The 13497-nt window shown below is 46.6% G+C and overlaps 1 protein-coding gene across 5 annotated transcripts in view; it reads right to left on the reverse strand.

Moving 5' to 3' along the window:
* LOC129818704 (poly [ADP-ribose] polymerase tankyrase-1) overlaps positions 1–13497 on the reverse strand; it is a 107051-nt gene that overhangs the window by 10156 nt on the left and 83398 nt on the right. For 3 of the 5 annotated variants that reach the window (XM_055874857.1, XM_055874860.1, XM_055874861.1), the window contains 13 exons: positions 11823–11843; positions 10019–10113; positions 9788–9854; positions 9117–9303; positions 8828–8949; positions 8607–8698; positions 8414–8492; positions 5210–5381; positions 5045–5124; positions 4378–4523; positions 3868–4033; positions 2042–2261; positions 239–348 (listed from right to left, as the gene is read on the reverse strand). In XM_055874857.1, the coding sequence (XP_055730832.1) occupies positions 239–348; positions 2042–2261; positions 3868–4033; positions 4378–4523; positions 5045–5124; positions 5210–5381; positions 8414–8492; positions 8607–8698; positions 8828–8949; positions 9117–9303; positions 9788–9854; positions 10019–10113; positions 11823–11843 (1557 nt within the window). The remainder of the gene's footprint in view (positions 1–238; positions 349–2041; positions 2262–3867; positions 4034–4377; positions 4524–5044; positions 5125–5209; positions 5382–8413; positions 8493–8606; positions 8699–8827; positions 8950–9116; positions 9304–9787; positions 9855–10018; positions 10114–11822; positions 11844–13497) is intronic. The other 2 variants (XM_055874858.1, XM_055874862.1) reach the window with 1 other exon arrangement.

Raw genomic sequence — 13497 nt, forward strand, 5'->3', positions numbered from 1 at the left:
GGAGAGACCTCTACAGCACAACATTTACACGCCCGACAATGTGTCACACTAAGGAACACAACAGAGTGTTTGGTATAAGCAGGGAGCACAGAGAGGCCGTGTAGGGGAACAGGAGTAGAGAGGAGCTCTGATTGGCTCAGTAAATGTCATTGGCACACTGGTGTTATAAGTAATAGTCCACTTTTTGGGCTGTGCTCCATGGATTGGAGAAGAGGGGGGGTGAGATTATGGCACTCACCCCGTAAGAGGCAGCGTTGTGGAGGGGGATGAGGCCCCCCTTGTCCTGGGCGTTGACATCAGCTCCATGCGCCAACAGGTACTCTGCTACCTCCAGGTTATTGTAGCCAGCTTGGGGGGGGGGGGACGCAAACACAATGGGTTAATGCAGACACCAAAATGTGCTCATATGTATTGCCATGAATGCCTCATTTGGTCAGCCAAAACTTTTCAGAGACCTTTGCGAGGAAAAGGGTGCAAAATGGATTACCCCTGGCACCATGGGGCTGTGTTCCATCTGACACTGGTATCTCAATCCCTCTCTTCCTACCTCTCTCTCCCTCTCTCTCTCTCCTTCTCAGTATTCTTTCAAGGTCTTAAACGAGCTCAGCTTCAAAGGAGAAGTGACCCTATACCACTGCAGCAATTTATGGTGTGAGAAATTGAGCAGAAATCCAGAAATCAGTTCCGCAGCGGTGTGTTGGAGGCACGGTGAGCACACTGTTCCCTCTAGTTGACTCCCCTCCAGGACCCAGTCTAATTAACACTCATTATTAGCTGCAGCCCGATGCCGATCCACACACGGCTCTGGGCGGGTGCGTCTCTTACACTCTCAGACTCTCTCACTGCTACTTTAATGAGGAGACCGCTAATCAAAGTCATTCTCATAGATTAGGTCTCTCGCTCCTCTCAGCTCTTCACGGTGTGAACATGAGGGGAGATGTCTGTCTGGCACATAGACACACACTTCTTACACTACTAAACACACACATCTCTCCCAGCAGCAGGGTGTTTGATTGGACTTAATGTTCTGCTGGGGGAAATAATTGAGCTGCCGTGTTATGGAGACTAAAGACCTCCGAAACCTCCACTGCAGCACGGACCTCTAGTTAGCAGAATGGAAGTGAATGATAGACTAGAGACACTAAGTTTAAGTGGTAGTATTGCATGTAAACGTAATTAAACGGTTGAATCACCACACACACACACACACAGACACACACAATCTTCATTTCTGCAGTGCGGTTGAAAGTTGCTCATTTAACTGTGAAATCAAGCTGCGGTAGAAAGTGTGTGAGCGCATGAGACGAGGGGCGTCTGTCCTGATCATCCGCCACCTAGAGAGAGGCCATACTGTAGTAAACACATGGTGTGGTGTGAGGTTTGTGTCAGGTCAGCCGTTGACTGTTGTCCCAGCCCAAGTCCGTTCCCGGTTGCCTCCTGTGACTGTTTGTTCACCCTCACCCATCTGTTGTCCCCCCTCCACTGAGCCACGGCCTTCCACGGGCACAGGGAGGGCAGACTTGTCCAACAGCCCTGGCCATCTGGCTACACGCACTGCGTGACCATTCGGACCTATATACACACACTGCAGGAATCTAGAATCCCACTTACGCCTGGCTTGAAAATACAGTGGCTTCCATGAGGTTACACTAGACGTGGTATGGCATGTAACTGCTGCAGTGGATGGGAGCTGTCTTATTGGCTCGTGACCATTTGGTGTGTGTTTAAAAAAAAAACGCTGATCTTAACGTATCTGCCATCATTTCACCGTGTATTTTGTCCTTGTGTCACAATTTGTATGTTTTATCTTTAACTGCGCATTGTGGGAAAAGGACCTGTAAGCAAGCATTTCACCGTTAGTCTACACCTGTTGTTTACGAAGCATGTGCCAAATAAAATTGGATTTGAGTAAGCTATTCATCAAATCTGGCCCTTTTGACAAGTATAACAGCCATTGATAATTGTTAACAGAACTCCAGTAACAGACGTCAAACTAGATGGGTCTATGTACCCATGGCTATGTCTTGGTGGCCAGTCTTACCTGCAAGGTGCAGGGGGGTGGAGTTGCGTCCCTGTGTGTCTCTACAGTTGATGTTCTCTGGGCTGCAGAGTTTCTGGACGCGGGCCAGACAGCCCTTCTTCGCAGCGTCCAGCAGGGCAGCGTCTCCTCTCAGCAGGTCCTGGATGTCCGTGTCCCCCTCCTTCACCATGTCCAGAGGAGTGTTGCCGTCACGGTTCTTCTTGGTCGGGTCCGCCCCATGCTGATGGGACCACCAGAGCAGAGGCTTGTCATAGATTGCTAAGGAAAAACACTGAATATACACTCTTCTCTATATATTTGAACTGTGAAGCTACATTTTTACATTTGGCTCTATACTCCAGCATTTTGGATTTGAGATCAAATGGATTTGAGATCAAATCAAAAGTTCCTATTGGGAAAAAAACATAACTCCAAACAAATGCAAATGAATCCAACGAGTTTGTAGAGTCGCAAGCTTGATGTAATCATTGGGTGATAGGAATATGGGACCCAAATGCTAAACTTTTTGACTACTTTAATACCCTGTAAGGGAATTTGTCATAATACTTATGACATCTTCGAATAGGCAGACAAGCTACATAAAGAGCTTTCATTTCTAAACGGTACAACAGATATGTATGAATATTCCCTCAAATAAAAAGTGACATGCTGTACTGTCGCGTCATTTGAAACATTTTATCTCAAATCCAAAATGCTGGAGTGTAGAGCCACATTTGTTATTTTAGCTTCACTGTCCAAATAGATACGGAAGGAAGTATGCCTCTTGGCTGCTGCAGTTAGGCAGCGTTTTGGTGGTGGGTGAATCCATGGCGGCTTAGATGCCAAAGTGAGACCATCGTGCCATCGAGAAGACATTTTGAAATGGTTCAGAAGCTCTCTTTAGATAGAAATTGTCTCAGTTGATGATTGAGGTGACAGAGTCATTTCTTATCATGTGCATCAAGTTCCATGCAACACTTGTCCCTCTAACCATGAGGTGGGAAGTAACACGTTCCAGCAGCTCTTGGCTCTTGGCAAAAATAACTCCCCAGCTCACAGCTCAGACGCACATGTTTCTGAGGTCCTTATGATTTTAGAACTCACATCAATTGGACCTGCTTAACACTAATGATGAACAAAACCATAAAAAGGTGCTTACACGCGGGCCACGGTAAAATGGCAACTGAAAACGAAAGAAGATCCGCCTACCGCGTGTAGAGACCGGTGGTCCCGGTTGTGGCCTGCTCAAATGTTGTCATTAAAACATTGTTTGATTGGTCGACAAGATGAACTCTGCTAATTGGTCAACCATGCGCGTTGGCCGCTCAAAACTTCGGGCTATTTCATCTTACGGGCGCTCGAGCCAGCGGCACCGTTCACGGGAGCAAGCGCCACAAACAGCGGCGCTTGCAGAACTTCTTGCGTTTTGCCGCCCTTCCCCCATTGAAGTCTATGAGACCTTTGCCGCTTACAACGGCCCGTCTCTAAGCGACTTTAAAACACCCTTCTCGAGTGATGTTTTCATGACCGGAGATCTAATGGAAAAAAAGCCCATAAAACACAAGTGGTGTTCCTGTCCGCTATTCAGCCGTAATAAACAGTATAACTACCACTGGGCTTTAACATGTGGTAAAATTCTAATAGTGAAGCGTTATGACTTTCTACAGTACCTCTTCGTAAAAAAGGGCTTAAAACAGAGAGAGAGGGAGAGAGAGAGAGAGAGAGAGAGGGGAGAGAGATGGAGTGAGATGGAGTGAGACAGAGAGAGGTTGAGAAAGCGTGTGACAGTCTGCAGAGACTGAGGGGACTGACTAACTCGGTTTTAGACACCCAGTTGCAGGACATACCTTGAGGAGCAGCTTGCAGATCTCATATTTGCCCTTGGCTGCAGCCTCGTGGAGAGGGGTGAACTTCCACAGGTCTGCTACGTTCACCGACGCCCCGTGTCTCACCAGCAACTCAGCCACCTCGTAGTGACCGTAGGAGCAGGCGTTGTGCAGGGGCACCAGACCTCTGCACAGAGAGGGGGAGGGAGAGAGAGAGGATAGAAAGCGATAGAGAGGGAGAAAAAGGGAGCGAGCAAAGGGAGACACAGAGGAGGGAGGGTTAGAAAGTGATGAGCTTCTCCCTACTCTGAAATGTCTTGGGTCTAATATAAGAGACATAGCCTGAGGAAACACAACAGAGCGATAACATCTTTGATAGAGATTCTATATCATCTGGGGGGGTGGAGTGGTGGAGCGGAGGAGATGAAATCACTGCTGAGACCGAAGGTGATAGACAGACATATAGATTCCTGAGCAAACAAGACGGCTACAGAAAGACAACTAGCCAGCCAGCCAAGAAAGACGACTCACCCCTTGTCTTTAGCGTGGACGTCGGCCCCATGATGCAGCAGGTACTCCACCACCGCCACACGGTTGTAGCCGGCGGCGAAGTGCAGCGGCGTGGAGTGACGACCCTCCAGGTCCCGACAATTCACATTCTGTGGAGAGCACAACGACTGCAAGGAGAGAGAGAGTTTACAGTTTACATTGTGACAGTGGCACAGGAAGTCTGCAGAGAGCATGGTAACACACGCGTGTGAAGTGCACACACACAGAGTGGGGGAGCGAGAGAAGCAGTCTAAAGAGTGACACACTCAACATTCTGACAGCAGCACAAGCTGTCTGCAGGCAGAATGAGAGTATTAGTGTGAGCTGTGAGACCAAAGCCTAGTTCAGATCAAACCGGCCAAAGCAGCCGTGATGAAACTGGCAAGTTTTCAAAAACATTCTCAGAATATCTTGAGCTGAAGGCGACGCAGTCCAGTGAGTTCATACACCAGAACACGGAGTAGCAGAAAATCAAATAACAGTTTCCATATCAACGGGTTCTGGGCATGTCATGTAAACTTGCTTATTAGCATTCTTTTTTTCCTGTGAGTCAGCTAGCTATATCTATAGTAGGGATCACACACACACACACACACACACACACACACACACACACACACACACACACAGTCTTAAATGAGAATCCTACCTTCACAGTGTCCAGGTCTCCAGCTTTAGCTGCCTCCAGGAGCCGATAGTCTACGTCAGAGTTCCTCACTGGTACATTTTCTGGGGGAGAGAGAGAAGTACAACGTCACAGTATCACCAACCAGCGTCTTAGAGTAACACGCACACGCCCTCTCGCTCTCCGTACCATCGAGTATCTGCTGCACGGCCTCGTTGCCCATCTGTGAGGCGGTGAAGCCCTGCAGTGAGAGGATGGAGGCGTCTGCTCCGTAGCTCAACAGCAGCCTGCAGGTCTGGAGGTGTCCCGCCATTGCAGCACGGTGCAGGGCTGTCTGCCCCAAGGTGTCCAGTGCATTCATCTGAGAGAGGGAGGGAGAGAGGGAGGGAGAGCAGGAAAGAGTGAGTGAGGAGAGGGAGAGGAGTTGTGGGGATTGAGCTGTGCGACTAAATTCCTGCATTTTGAAATGAACACAAACAATAATTAATCAGCCGAGCCCTCGAGCTACTGGAGCTCTTCAGAGACTATCAGCACCGAGCAGGAACTGGGAGAGATAGTGTTATTGTGTGTGTGTGTGTGTGTTTGTGTGTGTGTGTTTGGAAGGTCAACTGCACATGTACGTGTATATAAATGTATGCTCGTCCCCCTGTACAATTGTGTACCAGAGCCGAGTGTTTCAAGTCTGAGATTACTTCCTGCCTGACTTTTATTTATTCTGCCTTGTCTTCGTTTTCCTTAGCTCCTGGGATATCCTCATTTCGATTCATTACCGATTGTACAACTCCAAATGAAAGGGGAGGCTCTGCTTAGAACATACACACACCACAGCGCTGCTCCCCACAGACCCACTGATCAGAGCACAGCAGCAAAACTCCAATACCAGGCGCTGCTCGACTTCACTTGTTAACCCTGCACACTCATGGGAATTGGCCTCTTTGAATAGTGCCAAATTGAAATGCTTCCAACAAAATAAATATGAGAAGCATAATCGTGGTAGAAATTGAAGAGAGATTACAGGGAAATGATCAGACCAAAAAGTGAGGACAACAGAGCTCATTTGACATTTACTGTGCTTTTCGCAGCATTTGTTGCGAAATCTGAAAGGCCTCTGGATATATTCAGTAAGACAAAAACAATATTCATAGAAAATGTGGGCTAGGTTCAACATAAAAGACCAAAAATGAAAGGGTTTGAGTGAGAGGTCTCACTGGTGTCTCCAAGTGGTCACACACATCTCCAAAGTATGCACAGTTCCTAAGTCATTCCAGTGCACTTTTCTGACTCAAAGAAGAGAGCCTTTAACTATAAAAGGTGCTTTCTTGAGCTCCCCTAGCTGTGCCATTGAGGAACTAGAGCAAGGACATCCGTACTGTTTTGTTTGGAACACAGCCCTGCGTCCCCGCCATCACTGAATCACTGTTGTTGTTTACGCAATCCAAGAACGGTCCATTATAAATCGCAATCTGGGTCGGAGGGGCATAATTTGAATGCTTGTTCTATTGCCAACATGACTAGCTAACTTAGAAAATACCATGTTACACTGTCACGCTTTCGAAAGTTGGGCTCGGCACTGCAGACAATGTGGATGGAATCATGGAATCCAGACATAAAAATGTTAAGAAATAATACTCAAAAAATGTATTAAACTCAATAGGAAATCAACTAAATGTATTGAACTTATAAGAAAACTCATTCATTTGCCCAAGTTAATCAAAAAGACATTAACAAAATGCTTCAGTGATTTGTATTTTCCTGCAACTTCTGAAACGGCACGGGAATGAGCAGTGCGCGCGCAGGTCTACACTTTGTGTAGCCGTTAGCGATGACGCTAATAATAACCTTTTGGTAGACATGGAAAGGCTTTCCCAAATACCTTCTCGATTAAATGCAAACTACTTAGTAGCCCACGCCTACCTGGCAGAATGACATCATGATTATTTGCATCAATCCAGTGGCCATTTGTTATGCAAACTCAACAATCACATGAGCGCTTGCTGGTGTGCACTTGCTTTAAAAGGTTCAATTCACCCCAATGTTTATATATTTTTCCTAGACCTCAAGTGGTCTCCTGATGTATCTAAGCATTGATGTGGACTTAGAACACCAAATGTTGTTGTTTTTCTATAAATACGTGTGATTTTGAGAGCAAAAAAACAGAAGAAAAAACCCCTGGGGAAAACAGAAAAAAAAATTGAACGGAATCACACACAAAAAAAGAAACTTATTTTTTAGGGCCCTACACAACGCCCTTTGGAGAAACGGTAGTAACTTTGGTGCACATAGAATAGAGTCATGAGTGCATTCAAGTGTGTGTTTTGGGCTAATTCTCTTCACAGCATGACAAAACATAGGCTAATTCTGTTCAGAGCAACCCAGGTTTTGACATGTCATCCTTGTAACTGCACATCAAACATAGCGGTCATAAACATTGATACTGTAAATTACATGCACACTTGGACTCGGAGACCCTGTAACATGTATAGCATGTTACTCCGCAGCCAATGCGTTCTAATATAGGCGCTTATAAGTGATCAAATCTGCCATTTTCACACCATATACCGGCAGCGAGTTTAACAGGCTGCCTGCGCAGGCAGGGAAGTGCTGCGGTTTACCTTTCGATGTCTGTTCCATCTGTCATGCTCCCTAACCAGCTAAGTAGTGCTGGGCCTCTGTGGGGGATAGCGACCTCCCCTTATAACTACGAATAAGACAAGCCCAGACATGACAGTCAAAATACCACTGTTTGGGGGCTTCTCTTCTCTGGATAAATACTCAACGAATGGTGCTGTCAAAAGCACCCAGGAGCCTCTCTGATGTCCGTCTCCGACGTCTTTCTTTAGAAAGTAATATAACACACAACTCAGGCTATTGAGAGAATTCCATCAAGGGAAGCTATCAAGAGGATTTTCTTTAGTGGCTGTCTGGCTTTTAAACATTGTGGAACTGGTGCGCGTCTTTCACTAGGTCTGCATGAGGGAAGGACCGCCTGTGAAGGTGAGGATGGGCTCTTCAGGGGGGAGACTGGCAGGCTCTGAACACTCTATCCATCTGCTCATTCTTATCTGATGGAGCTCTCAGAACCAGGCAGTTGATCGGCCAGGAGGACAGTCTTTCCCCCAGTCCGTCCTGTCGTTGGTCTCAATAATACTATAAATGACTGAGCTCTAAAACAACTGGTAACTTCAGACCCACCCGGACACCGAGGAGAGAGATCTCTGCCTTTTTTTAGTTCGAAAAACATCCCATCTCACAGGGTTTGGGTTCACTCAAACAGCTGCAGATTTACACTCCGATGAAGTATATTCCATTGAACTTGACGCTTTTGCTGATACAAGCAGCATTACCAGTAGAGAGCACGGCAGAAGGGATGGACGGATGAGGTGAACACTGTACCTTTGCTCCATGTTTCTGCAACACCTCCATGATGTCATTGTGGGCCCTCTCAGCAGCCACGTGTAGGGGGGTCATGAAGCTGCAGATACAGACAGACGCACACGGGGTTGGATCAACATCGTCATGATTTAGCAGTGGTTAGAGGATCGGTTTAGAGGTCAGACAGAGGTCAACTAAACAGGAAGACACTCACTCCTTGTTCTTCTCGTTGACGTTGGCACCTTTACGTAACAGCAGCTCTGTGATCTGCTTCCGCTTGGGGTGAGGAGAGGCCACTGAACAGTGCTGCAACACAAGGAGGAGGAGTCCATTTAACACTGTGTGGTGTGTGTGCTGTGTGTGTGTGTGTGCTGTGTGTGTGTGTGTGTGTGCTGTGTGTGTGTGTGTGTGCTGTGTGTGTGGGGTGTGCCTCACCAGTGCCGTATCGTGTGTCTGTGGGTGTTTGAAGTTGATGATCTCTAGAGCGAGGGACTTCTTGGCCTTGGCCACGTCTGCTTCCCGCGCAGCCTGGAGCAGAGAGTGCCCCTTAAACTCATCTACACAACACACACAGGGGGAAAAGCATGTCATCATTTACACACACGCCATAAGACTTCCATTATTCTCCCAAGTCATCGGAGGGAAAAACTATTTGAGCACGTGAGTGCATAGGAGAGTCTATCGGTCGGTGTGTGAGTGTTAGTAAGTAGATGTCTTTTCTCACAGGTGAGTCTCTCTTTGAGCTCCGGGGTGGGGGCCATGTCCACAGCACTCTTCCCGTGACAGTTGACCAGGGTGGGGTCAGCACCGTGGCTCAGCAGCAGAGAACACACCTCCACGCGGTTCTTCGAGGCAGCCTCGTGGAGAGGGGTGAACTGCCACAGGTCCATGGCGTTCACACACGCTCCATGCTAACAGGAAACAGAGAGGGCCGTTACACACCGTACAAGTGGTGAAGGAAATAAAGTGGCAGACAGGTAGACATGTTTATTGAAAAAAACTCTGTTTTGAAATCCGAACTGGTTCAATAAGAGCAAAGAAAAACGGCTTTTTAAAGTGTGAACACGACCCAGGTGTGACAGCACTACTGACGCAATGTCTGACGCGATGTCTGACATGAAACGTCAGATGCGTGACGATGGCTTCCCTTAGACATGTCAGTCAGTCCTGAGTCTTCATCTCAAAGACCAACTCAAAGACGACGTGAAGGGAGAAAGAAGTCAAAGGAGGAGAAGCCGGTCAGGCTTTTCGGCCTGTGACGAACCCCTCTGAAAACACCTGACAATAACGGCTGTCTCAGGGACCTCTGTCTCCCCAGAGCTAAAGGATTCTCCCTTCCATAGCCGCCACGTAACAAGCATACAAGCACACACAAAGCAGCATAGAGTTTCTTACCTTCAGCAGCAGCTCTGTGACTTCGTAGTGACCATAGGAACATGCATTGTGGAGAGGAACCAGACCACTGAGGGAGAAAGGAACAATTAGAAACTAAGTTCATTAGGTAAAGTGGCCAAATAAAGTGTCTCAGCAAAGTGTGAACTTCAACATTCCAGAAACATTATTGGGGGGGGGGGGGGGAACACTCCCATGCACCCTAAAGCGCATGCAAACAACAAACACACTTACCCTTTGTCCTTTGCATGTACGTCGGCACCGTGCTGTAGCAGGAGCTGTACTATTCTGACCCGGTTGTACCCTGCTGCCAGGTGGAGAGGGGTGGACTACAGGAGAGAAAGAAGAAAGAATGATCAGAACAAGACAAGGACATCTGAAAGTACAGTTTCTAAACCACAGAAAATACCTCCTACTGGGCAGGAGCACGATGCTCATTACAGCACCCAAAGCACGTTAACAACGCTCCTTAGTGCTAGCCTATGAGCGTGTCTGTCTGGGGAGAGAAGTTGATGTGAGGTCCCAAAGAGGGAGCAGAGGACTCAGGATGGAATGTTTATCCGGAGGTCAGAGTTCACGGAAACAGAAGCACAATTAACTCTGAACCGGAGTCGGCAACATAAAGAGCTGATCTGGGAGGAAAATATTCTTTAGGTCATTATAGTTAATGCTTCATATCAGGTGAAAACCTGGTGGGCTAGCCTGGGCTATAGTGGGACTGCTTGTATATCTTCTCAGTGTGTGTGTGTGTGCGTGCGTGTGTGTGTAACCTAAATGAAGTGCATCTCATCTCACAGATTCTGTCCTCCCACTGAATAGTCAAATAGATTACTTCACCTCATTGAAAACAATTAGTGCAATTAGGAAACTGCAGATTCAAGCTGGATCAAAAATGTGAATCAATGTCTTCCTTCAGAGCAGCCATGTGAAAGCCTCTCTCAGCTGTTTCAGCCTTGAGCAGAAAGCTCTACACTGCTGAGTCAACAGCCAAGCAGGGAAGCACTAGAACAATGGCTGCTTTAACAACACAGGGAACACATTGATTTGCATGTTTTGTTGTTGTGGACTGTCCCACAGTTGTGATTCTAGGAAGTTGTGGAAGTTACTTAGCTACGTTTGTTGTGAAGAGGCAGTGACAAGACAACACAGACAAAACAACAAACTGAAGGAGCAACTCAAAAGGAAAGGAAGCATCAAGGTCATTCTATCAACAGAACAAAGAGATGAGCAGCGTAGCATCAATGTCATTCACAGAGACAGGAGTCAGCCTAGCGCCCGTGCATTGAGTGGGTATCAGAGACAAAATAAATGGTAACAACCAGACAGTGAATAAACAGAAAGCAGGAAAAAGAGATCCCCCTTCATTTATACTTTCTAGGTGAGGAACAAGTATGTGACTGGAGAATAGTGAACCAAATAAAGAGAAAATGTGCCAATGAGGCGTGCACAACAACAAATACTGACAATTTGTCCTTGTTTCCTGCATTCCACTGATTACACAATTAAGGAACTGTGTAAACTGTCTACCCATAGATCATTTACAACTCTTATCTAGTCTTGACAATATTACCAAAATGCAAGAAACAAGCTTTCGTCACGTGCACATGATAAAAACAACAGCCAAGTAGACAACAAACCGAGTCAAGAACAATATTCCAATGTGTGACTCAAGCTATGGGATGGCAGGGTGTCACGGTACGGCATTACAGTAGCAGGTGCAGACAGGGGAGGGGAAGTATGTTGGCTCCCAGTAATTAGCAGGCAATACGGTGGAATCAGGAACACCTCTTAGAGAAGGTTCCTATCCCAGGGTTCTTTATCCTGTCCCAAACTCACCTCCACCCCAAATCATAACCTTAACCCAGGACACAGCAGGAGCATTGGTGGGTGGATGAAATATGACCAACAAAAAGGCCAAGGTTCCAAAATGTGCACAAGGAGTCAAGAGGCATCTTAACTGATAAAACCATAACCCAAGAACCCCAAACAGAAATCAAAAAGGAGTGCATCATCTTACAGCTGTTTGAAAATAACTTACCAGCATTTTTTGGTTTGTTGACTGATAGACAATGTCGGCAGAATCACAAATAAAACAGGAAAAAAAAGGAAAACAAAAACAGAAAAAATGATATAAAAGCATCATGGTTGGCATTCCAAGCTAGTAGAAGTTCCGTAGAACCCATTTGATTCCTCCCTGTATTTTCAGCTGTTAACTAGGCCTACGTGTTTATTATTCTTTGAACAAGTTGTGGAGAACCGCGTGACTGCACTAGACCTTTCAGGGACAGTTGGTCGGGTGGGAGGTGCAGGAGACGGGCATTAGCAGCCATAACATTTACAGGACATTTGAACCGAATCTGGAGGGAGGCGACAGGGTTGTTCATCATCCTGTCTTCTCTGTCCTCCTCGGTTCGGCCCATCTGGCCACAGGAAGGGTTGGGCCTGGCGTCAGGGGCACCAGTCAGCCCGGTTCTGTTCCACCCCCAGATAGATAACGCTACATGAGCAGGACTGGGATGATGATTCAGCCAAAACATGGCAGAGCAGAGTTGTTGTGTGTTATTTAGGACAGGATGCAACACTGGGCCTCTCTCTTCAACGTGACAGCTGTGAGTCATATGTATCTATTTCTATGCTATTTAGAAGACACTTTTATCCAAAGCCACTTACAGTCCTACTGTGGGTCTCAATACAAGACTGCTATAGAACCAAAAAAGCCATTGTAAGACTTCAGAACAAGCGCCTCAGGAGAAACCAGTACCATGCACGTCTTGATTGCTTATTTTACAGTGAAAAAATAAACCATTATACAGTGCATTCGGAAAGCATACAGACCCCTTGACTTTTTCCACATTACGTTACAGCCTTATTCTAAAATGTATTTTTTTTTATTTTTATCCCTCATAAATTGACACACAATACCCCAAAATGACAAAGCAAAAACAGGCATTTCTAAATATTAGCACATTTAAAAAATATATATATGAAATATCACATTTACATAAGTATTCAGACCGTTTACTCGGGATCTTTGTTGAAGCACCTTTGGCAGCGATTACATCTTTGAGTGTTCTTGAGTATGACGCTACAAGCTTGGCACACCTGTATTTGAAGAGTTTCTCCCATTCTTCTCTGCAGATCCTCTCAAGCTCTGTCAGGTTGGATGGGGAGTGTTGCTGCACAGCTATTTTCAGGTCTCTCCAGAGATGTTCGATCGGTTTCAAGTCCGGGCTCTGGCTGATCCACTCAAGGACATTCAGAGACTTGCCCCGAAGCCACTCCTGCGTTGTCTTGGCTGTGTGCTTAGGGCTGTTGTCCTGTTGGAAGGGGAACCTTCGCCCCAGTCTGAGGTCCTGAGCGCTCTGGAGCAGGTTTTCATCAAGGATCTCTATGTACTTTGTTCCATTCATCTTTCCCTCAATCCTGACTAGTCTCCCAGTCCCTGTCGCTGAAAAACATCCCCACAGCATGATGCTGCCACCACCATGCCTCGCTGTAGGGACGCTTGGCATTCAGGCCAAGGAGTTCAATCATGGTTTCATCAGACCAGAGAATCTTGTTTGTCATGATCAGAATGCTTTAGGTGCCTTTTGACAAACTCCAAGTGGGCTGTCATATGCCTTTTACTGAGGAGTGGCTTCCGTGGAGTGGAGTGGAGTGCTGCAGAGATGGTTGTCCTTCTGGAAGGTTCTCCCATCTCCACAGAGGAACTC

Source organism: Salvelinus fontinalis, chromosome 21, assembly GCF_029448725.1.
Source record: "Salvelinus fontinalis isolate EN_2023a chromosome 21, ASM2944872v1, whole genome shotgun sequence".
In the NCBI taxonomy this organism is placed as follows: domain Eukaryota; kingdom Metazoa; phylum Chordata; class Actinopteri; order Salmoniformes; family Salmonidae; genus Salvelinus; species Salvelinus fontinalis.